General features: G+C 41.8%; 1 protein-coding gene across 3 annotated transcripts in view; it reads left to right on the top strand.

Moving 5' to 3' along the window:
• SND1 (staphylococcal nuclease and tudor domain containing 1) overlaps positions 1-21560 on the top strand; it is a 417958-nt gene that overhangs the window by 158482 nt on the left and 237916 nt on the right. For 2 of the 3 annotated variants that reach the window (XM_007177207.3, XM_007177206.3), the window contains one exon: positions 615-704. The exons of the other annotated variant lie outside the window; for it this stretch is intronic. In XM_007177207.3, the coding sequence (XP_007177269.2) occupies positions 615-704 (90 nt within the window). The remainder of the gene's footprint in view (positions 1-614; positions 705-21560) is intronic. 3 annotated transcript variants of the gene reach the window in all.

Below are 21560 nucleotides of genomic sequence, written 5' to 3'. Positions count from 1 at the left end.
AATGAAACATCTCCTGATTACCTCTTTCCACTTCCCTGAATTCTAATAACACTTAGTCCCTGGTCTTTATCACATAATTTAGCACTTATTCAGAACTGCTTTGTGTTACTTCATATCTGCAGGATTTCTTCTGTTATTGTTAGGTTACAAGGATTTTAAGTCCAAGAGTATAACATACATTTACATAGTGCTTTGTCTGGGGCTAATAGTTGGTAGGTGCTTAATAAAGGCTTACAGAGTAATAGAATGAGATTTATAGTATATCTGTAAATATTAGAGAGGCCCTAATACTCAGTGAGCTTCTTCTATACTGCAGTTTATATAACTCTTTCCCTGTTGATGAACATGTAGGTTGTTTCCAGTTGTGTAAACATTCCATTGCTTATTTTTGAGCCTGTCATTTCAAAAAAGATAATCTTGTTCCCTGTAAAGCATTTCAACCAAATACTTGTTAATCGTTTACTATATATCTAGCAATTGTTCAATATTTGTGATACTGGGAGCTAGAGCATATTTCAGGTGTGTTGTCATTATCTCACACTCTTGGCTGTGTTCATGTGTCAGTTTTTGCTTTGTTTTCCCATTCCTGATGCGGTATTTTATTTTGCTTTAAGGATAAGAACAAGAAACTGCGTCCCCTCTATGACATTCCCTATATGTTTGAAGCCCGGGAATTTCTGCGAAAGAAGCTTATTGGGAAAAAGGTAAGTGATGGCAGAAACATAATTTGCAAGTGGTTAGGGGTTGTTTTAATCTGGGCTCTTGTGATGGAATCCCAGAGACCAGCAGATGACTCTCCTCCACCAAGTCAAGCGGTATTACTTTGATATGAAGAGAGGCGTGCCTCTGTCTCAGGAAGTGGCATCCCTTGGGAGAAGTTTAAAATTGGGGCCCTGACCACGGTGTGATTTCCAGGGCTCTCACGGCATGTTCTTTCCAGGGTCCAGGCTCAATTCCAGTTTCAGTAATTGCATATTGCCCTGAGCTCCATCCACTTCCATTAAAGCAGAGTAGCTCTCTGCTTCTCTCCAGCCACTTGCATTAAAAGTCGGGGCTGTGGGATTTGCTAATGAAAGAAAGTGGCTGCTTTTTTCTGACTCCCCTGTTTCTGAGGAGAAGAGGGCTTCTGGACTAGGAGCCTGCCTTTTGTGGAAGAGAGGGTGTGGTTTCCTGGTGGTTCGTTGGGAGACTTCTGGTGTAGTGCAGCGGCTCAGAGGCCCTCAGAGGGCATTTCCTTGTGTTCTTAGATCAGGATGTTCTATGACCTGCTGCACAACTTGCTATTCTGGGAAGCTGACAATGAGCCTCTGATCTTCCCCGGATTTTCCCTGACCTCCCCAACCTACATATCCCAGACATTTCTTTGTGTCCTGGGTAAACAGAGGAAATGAATAGAATAGTTCCTGCGGTAAATGAGGGAAATCTGTTCAGAGAAAGACTGTGATTTGTCTTCTCCTTACTTTCCGTCGGTGGGGATTCTTCCAGGAAGTGTTATGTTTTGGGCCAACTTTTATTATAGGTTCAGAAAGGTAAGGCCATTTGGTTCTAAGTCTGACGTCAACATGTTGAAGCCATATTAGCATTCTTTACCTACATGCAGGTTTTTAAATGATTGGAGTTGTGAGAGGTTTGTCAAAGTAGTGTAAAATAAATATAAATATAACCCATTTTATTATATACCGTAGTAACTAGAATGACAAATTATTGCAAGAGATTTTGAAGCTGGGCAAAAGATGAAATTGCTAATTTTGAGGTAGAGAAACCAAACTGGATTCCCTAAAACAATTATTAATCTCCTCAGATTCCTTGAGAGAATAGGATCACTTGTCATTGTATAAAACATGACAGAATGCTGTATTCATTCATGAAGTGTAGTGCAAATGATGGCTTTTAGCCTCTTTCAATTTCTAGATCTCTTGTTATCTGATTGAATGTCTGACGTCTCTGTTTCACGAAGTCGATACCATATCACTGATTTACTGGCTCATAAACAGTGGCATAGAGACAAGGAAGGAATTCCCCCTGCACGTGTTCATTTCGATTGAAATCCATCCAAAACCACACTGAAAGGAGTGGCAGCGCATATTTGCTTCATGCACAGCCAGTTGTGTGGTGTGTATTCTGGCATCCACCTGGTTTGTTTGAATATTGCCCTTCCCTGATCGTGCTTCGTCCCTAGGAGCAGAGATCACAGCTCAGGGTAGCAGCTGCTGAATGGTTCTAGAAAGTTAGCCCAGGCCTCTGCTCTCAAACACTGTGTGCCTGCTGGGCCTTTGTAAAGTCGTCTGTCTCAGGATCAAAGGACTGACCTCCAGTGTCAGATAGGGTGGCAATTCTTAAGCAATTAGGCTCCTCCTTGGTGGGAGAAAACTCGTTTACTGGTTCCTCTGCATCAGAGTTGATTGGATTCTATTTGTGCTGAGCCCAAGTTTTGTCCCCCACGGTGACACTGTGTAAACGATGAATACTGTATCCCTGCGTAGGGAGAAGGATGCAGCTAAGCTCTGCTGGGCTGGAACATTCCTGATGCAAACTGCTTTTTCCTGGCTCGCCACCTGAAACCACTTGCCTGTCTTCTGGGCCCATCAGTTGCGACAGCGAACACCCGTGTGCTCTGGAGTCTGGGAGCAGACAGGGCAGTGGCTGCCTCAGGGGGGCGGCTAGCACATCATCGCACAGTTCTGCCAATTCCCTTCAGACCTCTGCAGCTGTTCAGTGCAGCACATGGTGATTAAGAGGCACCGAGAGGGAGCATGTGTGCCTGCGTGTGCCTGTGCACGAAAGCTGATTAGTACAGCCTGTCACAGCTTAAACGAGATAATGGAGGTAAAAATCATCTTCTCTGCCCAGACTATTATTTGACCATCCCAGAGAGTCTATAATAAGACAGTTTGGAGGGGTTTCTAGACTGTAGAGCACTGGGATTGAAGGTAAAGTGGTGAGGTGCTTTGTTAGATTCAGTGGCCTCCATTTCAGTTACGGAAATTCACTTTGGTTCCCTCCCAAGATTTAATTCTGGCTAAATGCTTTAAAGTAACCAGGCACCTCTCTGAGCCTTGGTTTTAGCATTTGTGAAGTGGGAATATTATTTGCCTTTCCTCTCTCATGGATGAGAATCCAGGATAATACTAGTCATTCATGTTTTTCCAGGTGCCTGTTATGTTATGTGGTTTGGTTTTGTTTAACAATACTGCTTTCGTTTAGAATCTAGCATTGCCTGACTTTCTCAGGTCTGAGGTCAAGAAATGTGAATCAGTGCGCAACTAATTTGACTGCCATCAACCCCTTGTGCAGATTTGGGTGTCACCTGTTTCCAGCTTCCACAAAATGTGTATCTGCTTGTATTGGAGTGTATATGTGTGTGTGTGTGTGTGTGTGTGTGTGTGTGTGTGTGTGTGTGTGGTGTTTTATCTGGTTTAAGGGAGAGGTAGGATATGTGCGTATCCTGGAAGTGTTTCAGAAGCTGTCTGAATTGCTATCCTGCCTGGTAGAATGCCCTCCCCATCCCTTGTTTACCATCTGCCATCTGTGCTTTCACTAAAATATGACTAAGGAATATGCATGGAGGAGAGAACTGTCTTGCTAATTTCTTCTGGGTTTCTTCATGGTCCCAGTGTAGTGGACGCATGGAATCCTTGGTAACTTCAACATGTCCCTTAGTTTTCCAGAATGGCATCCTTAGTGAGTATAAGATGGTGAGATGCCCTCCTAAGAGAACCAGAGCTAAGGTCCTCTTCTGACAGCAGGAGCAGTTTCTTTCTCTGTGTACATTTTTTTTCTTAATGTTTAGAGACGGTCAGCCCAAGGAAAGCAGGAGTTTGTGTGCCTAAGTCATTTTGGTCTCAGTGGAATAAGGTAATAATAGCTGGGATCTTCACTGGGAGTTTTCTCCAGCTATTTCATAAAATCTCTAAATATTTTTTAATCTGTTTAATACAGCATTTACAAATGACATATGAATCACTGTAACTCCTGTCCCTTGATTGCAAAATTTCTATCACCATGGGAACCATTGTGTTCAAAGTTGTAACTTGTTTGGACAATTGAAGGGTCAAAAATGGTGGATGAGATGAAATTGCAAGAAGCCATGAAGCTTCAGCCCTGGCAATAGATAGGAGAGCCTGGACGAGCATCTATCTCCAGAAACTCTACCCCCCCAATTCGTCTGTTCCCTAAAGGTTTTGGCACTGTTTCTGTTGATAGAAGTAAATTTGGGGGATGAGGCTCATTTGTAAACCAACGGCTGACTTTGTATGATTTTTATGCCATTAAAATTTGTTCCGTAAACTAGGTTGACTCTTTAGGCACTAAAAATTGGGTAATTTTCTTGATAAATGCAGACATTTGGGAAGTTATTGGGCTATGAATTAGGGAATTATTTCTAATTCATATTGTTTTAGATTGTTCTTTTTTGGAAACCTGTTTTACTTGAGGGTTGTACTTTTGGGGACGTGGGGCTCTTTGGGGTGGGTGGAAATGATTTCCATGTGTACCGGATTTACAATTCCAGCAGGTTCAAAACTGAACTCATGGTAAATCTGGTCTGTCTAGAATGGTTGGTATTTTATGTAAACGATATTATCTCTATTCTAGGTTAATGTGCTTTTATGAACCAGGCCGGCAACCCAACCACTGTTAATAGCCTTGTTTCTATGGGATAAAATATTCTGAGTGTCTAAATCAGCTATGGAAGATATGGCTCATTTGTTCTTCGGTGGTGGCCACCTATGTTGATTTTCATGCTATTCCAATATGTAGCATGAACTAAAGACTTCTGTCTTTTAAGGCACTTCATATAATGCTCATTCTAGTCTAAAGAGTAGAGCTGTCATTTATTGAGTTGTTTCTTGATGGAAAAATACTGAATTTTGTTTTCACTTTATTTAATTTTCACCTCCACCCTGAGAGATATATGTATCATTCCTATTTTCATAGGCATAGAAACTGAAACTCATAGGAATTAGGTATCTTACCCCAGATGTCTATGCTTTTAATCACGATTTTGAATTACAAGGCATCTGGAAACCCCGCTTTCCTGTTGTGTGTACTGAATCATGTGTAGATAGCCAGGGTCACGGTGCTTTTTGGGATATGCCAGTTCTTGTGTATAACATGTACTCTACCTGCTATGAGAAGTTGATTCTCTTCAGCTGCATTGTCCTCATCTACAGATAGCCGCAGGTGGTAAAAGCACCATGGATCAGCCCTCTGATTGCCTTCAGCCCTCTAGACATTATCTCATTAGTCTTTGAGATGTCCTTGTGAAGTGATGTTTCATCAGATTGTTCTTCAGATAAACCAGTGTCAGATTACATGTTCTTCAGTTACGCAGACAATGTGAGGTCATAGGTAACTGTGCTAAGCCAGTGTGGAGCTTGATTGTCTCAGTCTCTTGGCAGAGATGAGGCTTCTGGGAGAAGGGGAAGGACAGGTCACTTCTTTATCTTGGGCCAGGGCCCCGCCCAGGTTGAGGAGCACAGGTTGAGGACTGGTCCCTGAAGGTACCCGGTGTAGCCTTCCTCAGCCGAAGCCGTGCTCCACTCAGCCGGTGAGAGCTCTTCAAGGGCATGGAGCTTTTTTGAGGAAGATTCTTTCACTCTTCTCACGGGCTGTATCACAGGGCTGTCCTGTTGCTTAAAAATACTTTTGCCATGTGTTACTTAATCCGCTGTGTTAAGTACAAAGCTGGCAGTCTGGGGATTCTTGTTCTTAATTACCTCTAATGTATTTTAGTTTGGTTTTTGTAAACATTTCCTTTGTCATCTCCACATTTTCCACTTCATATTAATGTGTTTCACTCACGCTATGGAAAAGTCCTTTACATTAATGATCAAAACAGGCCCTAAGGTTGTGAATGCATTGTGATTTAAATCGACAGGTTTATGCGAGGTTGCTTGTCCTTGCTTTCTCAGTGCCAGCTGTTACCATCAACGTGGCTGTACATTTTTTGAATAAATGGCTTGAAAGATATTCACCAAATCGAGTGATATTTTGAATGGCTCGTATTTTCTGACCATGCCTTTTCCAAGTAAGACTTCTCCCACTTACACGGGCCAGGAGTGTGTCAGTGTGCACTGGAGACCAAGGGTCATTTTAGATGCCCTCGACCCCTTGGCTTGACTCATCAACTCCCTTGTCTGGTGAAGGTAATTAACAGAAATGACTGTAGCATGGCCTGTTTCTAGAGACTCGCTGAGTTGTTCTCAGCAAGGTAGCACTCGCCCTGCTGCCACTTAAGAGCTCTTCTTGATGGGTTTTTGGTTTTTTTATCTGCAGATTGTGCAGAGTACCTCTGTGCTTTAGGGACCATCAGGGTGCTGAGCTGACCATATAGCTCTTTGGCGAAATGTGGTATTTGTATGATGTATATTGTAATGCCTTCTTAGGAAAGGACCTCTTAGTTAAATGAAGAGACTAGAACTTTAAACTGCATTCCTGGAAATGTCTTCTGTATGCTCACCCATGGGAAATGATTTATTAGCTACAGAATCCTCAGGATCTCCTGTCTTTGGTTACTACTGGGCATTACTTTGTTTAAAGACTTTTCTTGGGCTTCCCTGGTGGCGCAGTGGTTGAGAATCTGCCTGCCAATGCAGGGGACACGGGTTCGAGCCCTGGTCTGGGAAGATCCCACATGCCACGGAGCAACTAGACCCGTGAGCCACAGCTACTGAGCCTGCGCGACTGGAGCCTGTGCTCCGCAACAAGAGAGGCCGCGATAGTGAGAGGCCCGTGCACCGCAATGAAGAGTGGCCCCCGCTTGCCACAACTAGAGAAAGCCCTTGCACAGAAACGAAGACCCAACACAGCCAAAAATAAATAAATAAGTAAATAAATAAAGACTTTTCTTCCCTGGACTCCCAAGTCGCTCGTAGGTTCTGGTGAAGTTCCTTACATTTATAACTGATTTTTGGTCAGCTTGTCTTAAGCCACCCACTCCTGATCTTTTCAACGAGGATTCTGAAATGTCGTCCTTGGGGCTGGAACTTTCCATGCCTGTTCTCTGCAAATTGGGATTTTATTTTAGGGGGAGATTTGTGCTGAATCAGCTCAGCTGTGTTTGGGGGTAGGGAGAGAACAGGCTTTTTTTCCTGCTTTAAAAATAACCCTTATGTGCCAAAAACCCTATAAAATGTGCTGAATTGCAAATCTTCCAACTTCCTATACCTCCTGGTTTACAGCAAATAGATTCTTTTGAGCTTAGGCTCAATGACAGTGTATAGAATATCTTATAGTGTGGAAGAGAGTAAAGTGAGACTGTCCAGATGTGCTCAGTTGGAAAGGAAACCCAGCTCCTGCTATCTTTTCTCACAATATTTTTTTATTCGGTAGTTTCATCTTACAAGGGTCTGTATAGGATTAGCACATATAACTTTGCTAGTAAGAAAAAGGTTTTGGTGTTTTTGCAAAGTAAGGCATCATTCAGAAGTAGTGAGTCCAATTTTTAGGCACAGGCTCTTAAGGGTTTCTTTCTGTGGCCTCTGTTTTTGCTGTGTCCAGAAAGTTAGGCTCATATTTCCAGTTGCTTGAGTATTTCTTTCCCAAGGGCATGAACAACCTGTGGGTGTACAAGAAGGTAGTATGCACAATTGTCTCTTGGTTCTAAGGTGGAAATTCCTCCAATTCTGTTTTATTATTTTAAGACTTTTTTTTGATGTGGACCGTTTTTTTTTAAATTAATTTTTAAATTTATTTATTTATTTTTATTTTTTGGCTGTGTTGGGTCTTTCTTGCTACGCGCGTGCTTTCTCTAGTTGTGGCGAGCAGGGGGCTACTCCTCGTTGGGGTGCACGGGCTTCTCACTGCGGTGGCTTCTCTTGTTGCAGAGCACGGGCTCTAGGTGCATGGACTTCAGTAGTTGTGGTACACGGGCTTCAGTAGTTGTGGCTCGCAGGCTCTAGAGAGCAGGCTCAGTAGTTGTGGTGCACGGGCTTAGTTGCTCCGCGGCATGTGGGGTCTTCCCGGACCAGGGCTTGAACCCGTGTCCCCTGCATTGGCAGGCGGATTCTTAACCACTGTGCCACCAGGGAAGCCCAGGTTAGCTTCTTTGTCTGTTTGGCCAGTTGACTCTTGGGTAGAGTTCTCATTTTTCAGTTTTGTACAAGACTGTCTCGTCTTTCGGTATTTGTGTTTATTCTTTCCGTCGTTACTCCTCCTGGGCTTTAATGCCGTCCCATCTTCAGACCAGCTGACAATTGGTATAGAGTAATCAATACTTGAGAGCACATTTCTGGTGTTGTCGGTAGGCTCACCCTCGGGCTTCTGTCCTGTTTCCCTTCCTTGAAGGATGAGTGCTGATGTCCACTTAAGAGGGCTGCCACAGTCACGGGGCCTCCATCACTTGGACTTCGATCATTAGTGTTTTGAAGTATGGACACCCTGGGAGAAATCATTCCTGGCAGGAGCTTTTTTTTTTTTTTTTTTTAATTTATTTTATTTATTTATTTTTGGCTGCATTGGGTCTTCATTGCAGCCTGCGGGCTTAGTTGCTCTGTGGCATGTGGGATCTTCTCGGACGAGGGCTCAAACCCGTGTCCCCTGCATTGGCAGGCGGATTCTTAACCACTGCGCCACCAGGGAAGTCCTCCTGGCAGGAGCTTTTGATGAACCATGCTCATCCCATTTAAGGCTGATGAATAGGACATTAGGAATAATAAGCACCATGTGTAACATGTCGCCTGCTTAGGGTGTGTGCTATGGGGTACTGTGCATGAGTGTTCTTCTGTAACTACAGGAATCTCAGGTTTTGTCTTTAATCTGGTCATTTTGGACCAGAAAATTTTTCTGCAACTCTGCCTTCCCACCTCTTCTGACTGCAAAAAGTGCTTGGGCTGGGCTGATGAGCAGGTGGTCCTCTTCTGAAGACAAAGGTTGAGTAGGTTTATCCTTTTGGAGGACTCAGTCCCTAGGAGAAGGCCAGAAATGGCAGCCTGGTGAAGTCAACTCATTTTTATTATTCATTCAGCAAATATTTCTTGAGCAATTACTCCATACCACACCTTGTTCAAGACATTGGGGATCGAGCCTTACAAACACCTGTTCTCGTGGAACTAATAGTTTAGAAAAGGCACATGGTAGTTGGGTACCTTTTTGGAGGAAAAATATGAATAAAATATCATCTCTGTCACAAGTTGCCTACAGTCTAACTGCGATAAGATTACATCAAAATGTGTGAAGTTGAATAAGAACAGATTTGAATAACTGAGATAAGAAACATGTCTCTTGGCAGGATTGGATTAATATTAATGTGAATTGTGCAGATCATAGTTGTCTTTCAGAGATGAGAGGTCACACCTGCTGTGTGACCTTCTGCACTTAATGGCTTCAGCTGTCTCTTAAATATGAATATTTCCACCCCTGATTTCTTTCTTTGCCTTAAGATCAGTTTCCAGCTGCTGAATACTAGATACCCAAATACAGATGCCAGTAGATAGCTGTCATCTATTATGTCTAAAATGTAGTTCTTGGCTTCCATACGATTTTCTTCCCTGCTCACAAACTGCCTTGTCTACCTTTGTTGTTGGTCTTAAATAATGTCACCACCCACCTGTTATCCCAAACTTTAGTATCAGCAGTCTCCCCACCCCAATTTCATCTGATTCTGCCGTAGTTATCACTTCCAAATCTCCCTTTTCACAGTATTACCCATGGCGACTAGTCTGTGTGCTCCTGATCTCGCAGTTACTGCAGCTCCATCTCAAGTGGTTCTGCTCCTGGTCTCTGCCATCTTGCATGTTGCTGTCAGAATCGCTTTCCGTATGCACAGCCATGGTCATCTCGCAGACTCTGGTGACACCCAGATGGATGCAGAAAAGCATCTGACTCCTTAAACGAAGATAAAGGAAAGCCGGTTGTGTATAAAATAGCATAATGTCATTTAGGGATGTTTCCACTTCCAGTCTTACTTCCTACTCTACCCTCCATATGATACGTCACAAATAACTTCTCACCCTTGTGTCGACATGCCAAGCCCTTTTACAGCTTCTCGCTTTCACACTTCTTTTTCTGTAAGAATCTTAGCACGGTTCCGTATTCCTGGCTCCCCATGTAATGTCGGGGGCTGGCTGTCCTATTACTCCCCTGTGCCCATTTCTGGAGTATCTGTTCCCAGGTCTCACCTCCCTCACCCTCTATGGGGCCAGAGAGCCTGTGTGACCCTTTCTTCAGCTCTCAGCTCCTGATGTCAGGAATCAGATTAGGATCGCCCAATAAGTCTTTACAGAGGTGGTGGGATTTGTCCTCTATCTGGCAGTTCTTAAGAAAGATTGGAAGTCTTTGGATATAGAGAAGGGATGTAGAAAGCTCATGGCGTAGCTCTAAGCTGGACAGATGGTTTTCCTGTCACCTGTCTTCTTTAATTTCCTCATACAATATAGACCTCGAGCCCCACTTCAACGAGACTTTAGGCATAGCTCTGTCTGACAGATAAAAACCAAGACCTTAAAAACAGGTAGAATAAGGATGTTTTTGTTTTTCTGGATATGAGTCATGGTTATGAACTGATCGCTCCCCCACTGTCAGCGTGCCGGATGCCTGCGAGGCCACCCTCCCTGTGGGCTCTTCGTGAGGCAGCCCAAGCCGCCACTCCTCAGTGCGGGAGGTCAACCTTGGGGCTGTTTCTGCGTCTTTTGAAAATGTGCAGCATTTGTAATTTGTCCTTTTAAAAATGATTTTTGACAGAGGGATTTACCCAACTAGTAGGCAGTAAGTTAATATTTTTCACTTGGATCGTTCATTATGATTTTAAACCTCTAAGTGACAGACGCTTGATGGCCCCTGACTGCTCACTGACGTTCCCATTTCCTGGGACATGGGCTTCATAATGTTCGTCTTCTCCAACAATAGTCCAAATGTATTGGAAGTAAATAAGTCCCTAACTGGCTCCGCTTGGCCATTTCTGCAGTGTATCGGGTACCTTTTAGCTTGGCAGGTTGCTGCTGAGCCCAGCTCCTCAGAGCCTGTCAGGCTAGACTTCGATGCGAGGGTTGGGCGGGGGGGACTGGGCAGGAGAGGCCCGTTAAGCATCAGATTTTCTTCTCACGAGGCCCAGTTTCTGCAGCCTGTAAATCTCTGACACCCCTTTATCCAAAAAAGAGGGAGGGGGAGGGAATGTAAGGAAAGGAGGAGAAGAGGTAAGTAAATAACGGAGTGACTTGGGCCCTGATTAGAAATTGGTTGACCGTTTTGGTGAAATATTGCCACAGGCCGTTGGTGAGCTGGGGAAGCTTCTTAACTTTCCTACTGAATATTAAGAGCTGAGAGATGCATCCCTAACTGTATGGTCTGTGCATTCATGTCGCCTCTGTTTCTTCATTTGTAAAATGGGCGTGTTATTTTGACAGCTGTGACTCGTTAGGTGTGCCAGGATAGGGAGGGGATGGAAGCAGACAGCTGCATTAGGAATAACTTTTGGGCAGGGCACAAAGGATGGAACCTTGTAAGTTCCTAGGATGGAAATAGAAACTAGCACCTCAAATGCAGACCTGTAGCATTGTCCACAATTGTCAGCCCACATTACAATGAAGAGGTAGGACATTTCTGTGACCTCAGAGGCTAGAAGATATGTGGCTGAATATTGTGTATGTTCAAATTCTCACACTTGGGATGAGTTTATTTCTTCCAGTCTGCCTTATTCTCTTGATTCATAAAATACAAAGGAATCTATTTTTGTAAGATCTTAAGGAATCCAGAAAGGGTCAACTGGTCATCCTGGTATCTCTGACCAGACTCTCTGACGTAACGGTCATCTACTGATCACTGTGTAGTTTTCCTGGTAGTCACTCTGGGGAGGGCAGGTCAGTTCCCCTTGCCTGGGATGGAGGTGGGAAAACTTGGGTTCCTGGAGCCAAGGGACCTGAAGTATGAAGTACATCTAGTCCTTGTTCACCTAACTCCATGACCTTGGATGATGGTTCCTTTTATTTTATTATATTTCCTTAATTTCCTTGTTGGTAAAAAGGGAGTGAACATTTTTTTGCCCTGTTTTTGCTGAATTGATCTACCTGATCCTTTTACAGTTCTGAAAGTTTAATCTTTTGACACCAAAGATTTATTTTAAATAACAATGAATGGGGATACCTGTGGTAGCCAAAACACAAGATTTGAGGGTTATGTTTGCATGTGTTGAAGATAAATCTCCACCACCTTTATGGTGTGGCTTTAATTATCTTTTACCAACCAGACTCCTACCTCCCCAAGAGAAAGCTAGGAGATTGAATTCATTCTTTTCCTGCTATGCTTATGTTACTGAGTTATGGTCACAGTATCTTTTATATCTTTTCAACTGAAATTTAAATTTTAAACTGTTATGGTTGTGGTCACAGTCAAGTTTCCCATTGGGGCAAGGACCTCTTTTCTCCCTTTTCTGGGACCTCTGTCTTCAAATGATTTTCTCCCATTGTGGGGCTGGTGTTTTGTTTCCCTCCATCACTCATCAGTTGGCTACATTTTGAAATCATGGCTTTGGAAACCAAATGTGTTACAGTAACTGACTCTGAGGCAGCCTGGAGCCTTTTCACATTTTCTACTAGTTTCTCCCATTGCCAGTGGTGCTGCCAGCTGTGTGGAAGAAAAGCTGTGTGCGGTTTGAGCTCCCCAGCATGGGAGAGTTTTTGAAGATGAGAGACAAAGATGAGTCGTGTTGCCGCTCTTCCGTGCTTCTGCTTTGGTGGTCGCTCATCATAGCTTCCCGAAGGGAAAATGGTAATAAGATGACTAAGCCTAGGTAGATTTATGACGTCTCTCTTGCCGTTCAGAGAGTGAACGTGGTATTGATAGTCTTTAATATCTCCTCCTGTACCAACACATACTCCCCATTCCTTTCCTTCCTTCTCTCTAACCTTCTGGTGGTTTTCCTTCCTTTTCCCTCCCCTCCTTCCGCCTTGCATTTACCATCCCCCTCCTCAAAGGTGCTCAGACCTGTGACATGAACAGCTTCAAAATTCCAAGCCCGTAGTAGCTCTCATTTTCCAATACACACATCCTATCTGCCGTACTGTCTGACTTGGCCGTTGCCCTGGATCCCTGGGACCTTTCTGGCCTTAAGAGGAAAAAAAGTGATTTGCTAAATGTCATCTTTTCTTGTTTCTGTTCTTCCTCCCAGCAGCATGGAACTTGGTCCATGACCAAAGCTGACAAAGCATCAGCTTCTCTCTGAACAAGGTCCACTTGGTTTGCTTGGCAGTTCTAGTTTCTCCTTGGGCCGTCTCGGATGAACACAAAATTTGACAGGCTAGGTGTGATGTTGTGATACATTTTAAATTGTCTGCCTGCTTTAACTGTTACTTCCCCTGTTTCTGGAAAAGGGAAAACATGGATGAGGAAGAAACTGTTGGTCAGTGCTTTTAGTCTGGATTGCCCTGCCCTGGGGGATTGTAGTCAGTGGGCCAGGGTGTGTGTGTCCTTGCTAGGTGCTCTGGTAATACGTCAGCTTGATGCTGCCCCAAGCACAAGACCTTGTGGGGTGCTTGCACATTGTACTCACTAAGAAAAGAATAACAGTTTGGATGACACTGGGACCTGCTTCCGAATCTGTGGGAAGTGTGTTTTCCTTGGATGGTCTACCTTCCTGGAATTGGCATTTGGATTTGATCCTTTCTTCCTTGACTCCAAGTCTTTATCCCTGTCCTCCACCCCTGTGTGTCCAGGTTGATGTTTTTTGGGTTCTTGCTTCTTCCTTTTCTTGCAGAGATTCCTCTTTGCATTGATGTGTATCTATGGCGAGGCAAAGATACTTTTCCTTACAGAATTTTTAAATTTAATTTTTAAACAGCCAGGAAGACATAATTTGAAACATTTTTTGGTTGTTTTATATAACATGTTCTTAACTTTAAAAAAAGAAATAGATGGAGGTGTCATTTTTAGAAAGGACATATATGGATAAAGCAGTGCATCTTTTTTTACTTTCTCCTAAAGATTTTCAAAGTCAAATCAAGAAACTAAATCCTTTTTATTGTTTCATTTGCTGAAACAGACATTTTGAAGTCATTTGGCAGGAAAGCCAGTATGGAAACGTAGGATATTTTTGACAAACTATTGTATAAAATAGGCAGACAATTAAATTAGATAACATATCTTTTATCTTTTAGGTATTTTTCTTCTAGATATTTTTCTTTGCTAGGAAACGAATAACATTGTTTTAAGTTTTTCTTGTGTGTGTGTGTGTGTGTGTGTGTGTGTTGGGGGGCTTGCTTATTTTATTTTTTTTAACATCTTTACTGGAATATAATTGCTTTACAATGTTGTGTTAGTTTCTGCTGTATAACAAAGTGAATCAGCTATACATATACATATATCCCCATATCCCCTCCCTCTTGCGTCTGCCACCCACCCTCCCTATCCCAGCCCTCTAGGTGGTCACAAAGCACCGAGCTGCTCTCCCTGTGCTATGTGGCTGCTTCCCACTAGCTATCTGTTTTACATTTGGTAGTGTATATATGTCCATGCCACTCTCTCACTTTGTCCCAGCTTACCTTTCCCCCTCCCCGTGTCCTCAAGTCCATTCTCTACATCTGCGTCTTTATTCCTGTCCTGCCCCTAAGTTCTTCAGAACCATTTTTTTTTTTTTAATTCCATATATATGTGTTAGCACACGGTATTTGTTTTTCCCTTTCTGACTTACTTCACTCTGTATGACAGACTCTGGGTCCATCCACCTCACTACAAATAACTCAATTTCATTTCTTTTTATGGCTGAGTAATATTCCATTGTATATATGTGCCACATCTTCTTTATCCATTCATCTGTTGATGGACACTTAGGTTGCTTCCATATCCTGGCTATTGTAAATAGAGCTGCAGTGAACATTGTGGTACATGACTCTTTTGGAATTATGGTTTTCTCAGGGTATATGCCCAGTAGTGAGATTGCTGGGTCGTATGGTAGTTCTATTTTTAGTTTTTTAAGGAACCTCCGTACTGTTCTCCATAGTGGCTGTGTCAAATTACATTCCCACCAACAGTGCAAGAAGGTTCCCTATTCTTCACACCCTCTCCAGCATTTATTGTTTGTAGATTTTTTTAAAAAAATTTATTTATTTATTTATTTATTTTTGGCTGTGTTGGGTCTTTGTTTCTGTGCGAGGGCTTTCTCCAGTTGCGGTGAGCGGGGGCCACTCTTCATCGCGGTGCGCGGGCCTCTCACTGTCACGGCCTCTCTTGTTGCGGAGCACAGGCTCCAGATGCGCAGGCTCAGTAGTTGTGGCTCACAGGCTTAGTTGCTCCACGGCATGTGGGATCTTCCCAGACCAGGGCTCGAACCCGTGTCCCCTGCATTGGCAGGCAGGTTCTCAACCACTGCGCCACCAGGGAAGCCCTGTAGATTTTTTGATGATGGCCATTCTGACTGGTGTGAGGTGATACCTCATTGTAGTTTTGATTTGCATTTCTCTAATGATTAGTGATGTTGAGCATCTTTTCATGTGTTTGTTGGCAATCTGTATATCTTCTTTGGAGAAATGTCTATTTAGGTCTTCTGCCCATTTTTGGATTGGGTTGTTTGTTTTTTTGATGTGGAGCTGCATGAGCTGCTTGTAAACTTTGGAGATTAATCCTTTGTCAGTTGCTTCATTTGCAAATATTTTCTCCCATTCTGAGGGTTGTCTTTTCATCCTGTTTATGGTTTCCTTTGCTGTGCAAAAGGTTTTGAGTTTCATTAGATCCCATTTGTTTATTTTTGTTTTTATTTCCATTTCTCTAGGAGGTGGGTCAAAAAGGATCTTGCTGTGATTTATGTCATAGAGTGTTTTGCCTATGTTTTCCTCTTAGAGTTTTATAGTGTCTGGCCTTATATTTAGGTCTTTAATCCATTTTGAGTCTATTTTTGTGTATGGTGTTAGGGAGTGTTCTAATTTCATTCTTTTACATGTAGCTGTCCAGTTTTCCCAGCACCACTTATTGAAGAGGCTGTCTTTTCTCCATTGTATATTCTTGCCTCCTTTATCAAAAATAAGGTGACCATATGTGTATGGGTTTATCTCTGGGCTTTCTATCCTGTTCCATTGATCTATATTTCTGTTTTTGTGCCAGTACCATACTGTCTTGATTACTGTAGCTTTGTAGTATAGTCTGAAATCTGGGAGCCTGATTCCTCCAGCTCCGTTTTTCTTTCTCAAGATTGCTTTGGCTATTCGGGGTCTTTTGTGTTTCCATATAAATTGTGAAATTTTTTGTTCTGGTTCTGTGAAAAATGCCATTGGTAGTTTGATAGTGATTGCATTGAATCTGTAGATTGCTTTGGGTAGTATAGTCATTTTCACAATGTTGATTCTTCCCATCCAAGAATGTGGTATATCTCTCCATCTGTTTGTATCATCTTTAATTTCTTTCATCAGTGTCTTATAATTTTCTGCATACAGGTCTTTTGTCTCCCTAAGTAGGTTTATTCCTAGGTATTTTATTCTTTTTGTTGCAGTGGTAAACGGGAGTGTTTCCTTAATTTCTCTTTCAGACTTTTCATCATTAGTGTATAGGAATGCAAGAGACTTCTGTGCATTAATTTTGTATCCTGCTACTTTACCAAATCCATTGATTAGCTCTAGTAGTTTTCTGGTAGAGTCTTTAGGATTCTCTGTGTATAGTATCATGTCATCTGCAAACAGTGACAGCTTTACTTCTTCTTTTCCAATTTGGATTCCTTTTATTTCTTTTTCTTCTCTGATTGCCGTGGCTAGGACTTCCAAAACTATGTAGAATAATAGTGGTGAGAGTGGGCAACCTTGTCTTGTTCCTGATTTTAGAGGAAATGGTTTCAGTTTTTCTCCATTGAGAGCACTGTTGGCTGTGGGTTTGTCATATATGGCCTTTATTATGTTGAGGTAAGTTCCCTCTATGCGTACTTTCTGGAGGGTTTTTATCATAAATGGGTGTTGAATTTTGTCGAAAGCTTTTTCTGCATCTATTGAGGTGATCATATGGTTTTTCTCCTTCAGTTTGTTAATATGGTGTATCACATTGATTGATTTGCATATACTGAAGAATCCTTGCATTCCTGGGATAAACCCCACTTGATCATGGTGTATGATCCTTTTAATGTGCTGTTGGATTCTGTTTGCTAGTATTTTGTTGAGGATTTTTGCATCTGTGTTCATCAGTGATATTGGCCTGTAGTTTTCTTTTTTTGTGGCATCTTTGTCTGGTGTTGGTATCAGGGTGATGGTGGCCTTGTAGAATGAGTTTGAGACTGTTTCTCCCTCTACTATATTTTGGAAGAGTTTGAGAAAGATAGGTGTTAGCTCTTCTCTAAATGTTTGATAGAATTCGCCTGTGAAGCCATCTGGTCCTGGGCTTCTGTTTATTGGAAGATTTTTAATCAGAGTCTCAATTTCAGTGCTTGTGGTTGGTCTGTTTATATTTTCCATTTCTTCCAGGTTGTCCATTTTATTGGCATAGAGTTTTGCTTGTAGTAATCTCTCATGATCCTTTGTATTTCTGCAGTGTCTGTTGTTACTTCTCCATTTTCATTTCTAATTGTTGATTTGAGTCTTTTCATTTTTTTCTTGATGAGTCTGGCTAATTGTTTATCAATTTTGTTTTTCTTTTTCTGTTTTTTGTTTTTAATTAATTAATTTATTTATTTTTGGCTGTGTTGGGTCTTCGTTTCTGTGTGAGGGCTTTCTCTAGTCGTGGTGAGTGGGGGCCACTCTTCATCGTGGTGCGCAGGCCTCTCACTGTCGCGGCCTCTCTTGTTGCGGAGCACAGGCTCCAGACGCGCAGGCTTAGTAGTTGTGGCTCATGGGCTTAGTTGCTCTGTGGCATGTGGGATCTTCCCAGACCAGGGCTTGAACCTATGTCCCCTGCATTGGCAGGCAGATTCTCAACCACCGCACCACCAGGGAAGCCCCCAATTTCATCTTCTCAAAGAACCAGCTTTTAGTTTTATTGACCTTTGCTACTGTGTCCTTCATTTCTTTTTCATTTATTTCTCATCTGATTTTTATGCCTTCTTTCCTTCAGCTAACATTGGGGGTTTTTTTGTTCTTCTTTCTCTAATTGCTTTAGGTGTGAGGTTAGGTTGTGTATTTGAGATTTTTCTTGTTTCTTGAGGTAAGATTGTATCGCTATAAACTTCCCTCTTAGAACTGCTTTTGTTGCATCCCATAGGTTTTGGGTCGTCGTGTTTTCATTGTCATTTGTTTCTAGGTATTTTTTTATTTCCTCAGTGATCTCTTGGTTATTTAGTAGTGTATTGTTTAGCCTCCATGTGTCTGTATTTTTTATAGTTTTTTTCCTGTAATTGATATCTAATCTCACAGTGTTGTGGTCAGAAAAGACACTTGATGCGATTTCACTTTTCTTAAACCAAGGCTTGATTTGTGACCCAAGATATGGTCTATCCTGGAGAATGTTCCATGAGCACTTGAGAAGAAAGTGTATTCTATTGTTTTGGGATGGAATGTCCCATAAATATCAATTAAGTCCATCTTGTCTAATGTTTCATTTCAAGCTTGTGTTTCCTTATTTATTTTCATTTTGGATGATCTGTCCATTGGTGAAAGTGGGGTGTTAAAGTCCCCTACTATGATTGTGTTACTGTCGATTTCCCCTTTTATGGCTGTTAGCATTTGCGTTATGTATTGAGGTGCTTCTATGTTGGGGGCATAAATATTTACAATTGTTATATCTTCTTCTTGGATTGATCCCTTGATCATTATGTAGTGTCCTTCTTTGTCTCTTGTAATAGTCTTTATTTTAAAGTCTATTTTGTCTGATATGAGTATTGCTACTCCAGCTTTTTTTGATTTCCATTTGCATGGAATATCTTTTTCCATCCCCTCACTTTCAGTCTGTATGTGTCCCTAGGTCTGAAGTCGGTCTCTTGTAGACAGCATATATATGAGTTTTGTTTTTGAATCCATTCAGCCAGTCTGTGTCTTCTGGTTGGAGCATCTAATCCATTTACATTTAAGGTAGTTATTGATATGTATGTTCCTATTACCATTTTCTTAATTGTTTTGGGTTTGTTATTGTAGGGGTTTCCTTCTCTTGTGTTTCCTGCCTAGAGAAGTTCCTTTAGCATTTGTTGTAAAGCTGGTTTGGTGGTGCTGAATTCTCTTAGCTTTTGCTTGTCTGTAAAGGTTTTAATTTCTCCCTTGAATCTGAATGAGATCCTTGCTGGGTGGAGTAATCTTGGTTTTAGGTTTTTCCCTTTCATCACTTTAAATATGTCCTGCCACTCCCTTCTGGCTTGCAGAGTTTCTGCTGAAAGATCAACCGTTAAGCTTATGGGGATTCCCTTGTGTGTTATTTGTTGCTTTTCCCTTGCTGCTTTTAGTATTTTTTCTTTGTATTTAATTTTTGATAGTTTGATTAATGTGTGCCTTGGCGTGTTTCTCCTTGGATTTGTCCTGTATGGGACTCGGCGCTTCCTGGGCTTGATTGACTATTTCCTTTCCCATATTAGGGACGTTTTCAACTATAATCTCTTCAAATATTTTCTCAGTCCCTTTCTTTTTCTCTTCTTCTTCTGGAACCCCTGTAATTTGAATGTTGGTGTGTTTAATGTTGTCCCAGAGGCCTGTGGAACTGTCCTCATTTCTTTTCGTTCTTTTTTCTTTGTTCTGCTCTGTGGTAGTTATTGCCACTATTTTATCTTCCAGGTCACTTATCCATTCTTCTGCCTCAGTTATTCTGCTATTGAGTCCTTCTAGAGAATTTTTAATTTCATTTATAGTGTTTTTGATCATTGTTTGCTCTTTAGTTCTTCTGGGTCATTGTTAAACATTTCTTGTATTTTTTCCATTCTATTTCCACGATTTTGGGTCATCTTTACTATCATTACTCTGAATTCTTTTTCAGGTAGACTGCCTATTTCCTCTTAATTTATTTGGTCTGGTGGGGCTTTACCTTGCTCCTTCATCTACTGTGTGTTTCTTTGCCTTTTCATTTTGCTTAACTTACTGTGTTTGGGGTCTCCTTTTCGCAGGCTGCAGGTTCGTAGTTCCCGTTGTTTTTGGTGTCTGCCCTCATGTGGGTAAGGTTGATTCAGTGGGTTGTGTAGGCTTCCTGGTGGAGGGGACTGGTGCCTGTGTTCTCGTGGATGAGGCTGGATCTTGTTTTTCTGGTGGGCAGGACCTCGTCTGGTGGTGTGTTTTGGGGTGAGCTTCTTATGATTTTAGGCAGCCTCTGTGCTAATGGGTGGGGTTGTGTTCCTGTCTTGCTAGTTGTTTGGCATAGGGTGTCCAGCACTGTACCTTGCTGGTCATTGAGTGGAGCTGGGTCTTAGTGTTGAGATGGAGATCTCTGGGAGAACTTTTGCCGTTTGATACTACGTGGAGCTGGGAGGTCTCTGGTGGACCTATGTCCTGAACTCGGCTCTCCCACCTCAGAGGCACAGGCCTGACACCTGGCCGGAGCACCAAGACCCTGTCAGCCACACGGCTTTTGGGAAGTCTGAGGTTTTCTGCCAGTGTTCAGTAGGTGTCCTGTAGGAGTTGTTCCACTTGTAGATGTATTTTTGATATATTTGTGGGGAGGAGGGTGATCTCCATGTCTTACTCCTCCACCATCTTGAAGGTCCTTGCTTATTTTTTATGTTAATTATTTGAGTAGGTAATACATTCGTTTGGTTCAAAACTTAAATGCTAATAAAGACTATAAAATCGAAGAGCTCCCTTCTATCCTGGTCCTTTACCAATTGAGTTTACCTTCTCAGAAACAACTAGTATTATTTCCTTGTAAATCTTTCCAGAGATATTTTAGGCCTATATAGACAGATGTGTTTGTGGGGGGATATTCTTCAAATACTGGTATCATAAATAGTTAAAATTTCGTATGTATTAGGAAAAATGGTATCTCTGCGTTTGTATTTCATTTTACATGCTTAAAAGTACTAAAGAGTTGTTGCTGTTTTCAGCCTAGTTTTCTCTGTGACCATAATTTTCCTATTTGAAAATGTGTTATGAAATCTGCTAATATTGGGGATAGTGTCCGTTCTCTCCTTGTTTATGATAGTGTATTTTGTTTTTGCTGTTTTGCTATAAATAACATGTACTGCCTGTTTTATCAGTGACAAAAGCAACACTTGTTCATTCTAAAAGAAATGTTTTTGAAAGAAAAGTGAAAGCAAAAAGAAACTACCAGCCAGGGGTAACATCTGTTAATACTTGAGTGTATATTATTCCAGTCTTTTTATGCATTTGGGTATTTGCATAATTTTCAACTTAGCTAATAATTATATGGTACTTAGTGTTTTGTAACGTTCAGTACGATGGTTTCCCTGTGTCATTAAATTGACTTCTACGTGAGGTACTTTCATCATTTAATATCTAATGAGTATATAATCAATATCCTATTTTTGGCTATTTGTCGTGGTTTAGCACATGGACTTTTGGATCCAGATAGACATGGGTTTGAATCTCTGAGGTAGCATTACGTAATTCAGTCCTGTCATGAGCATTAAATGAGGTAATATATGGAAAGCACTTAGTGCAGTGCTCAGCACATTGTAAGAGCTCAATCGATAATAGCAAACTACTGAGTCAGGGGTTAGGAAAATTAAGAACAGGGAGCAGTATATAATATGACAAATAAAATGTGAACTTGCTCTATTCTATGTCCTGATA

This window comes from Balaenoptera acutorostrata, chromosome 7 (genome assembly GCF_949987535.1).
Source record: "Balaenoptera acutorostrata chromosome 7, mBalAcu1.1, whole genome shotgun sequence".
Lineage (NCBI taxonomy): Eukaryota > Metazoa > Chordata > Mammalia > Artiodactyla > Balaenopteridae > Balaenoptera > Balaenoptera acutorostrata.
This window is presented reverse-complemented; position numbering and strand designations above follow the sequence as displayed.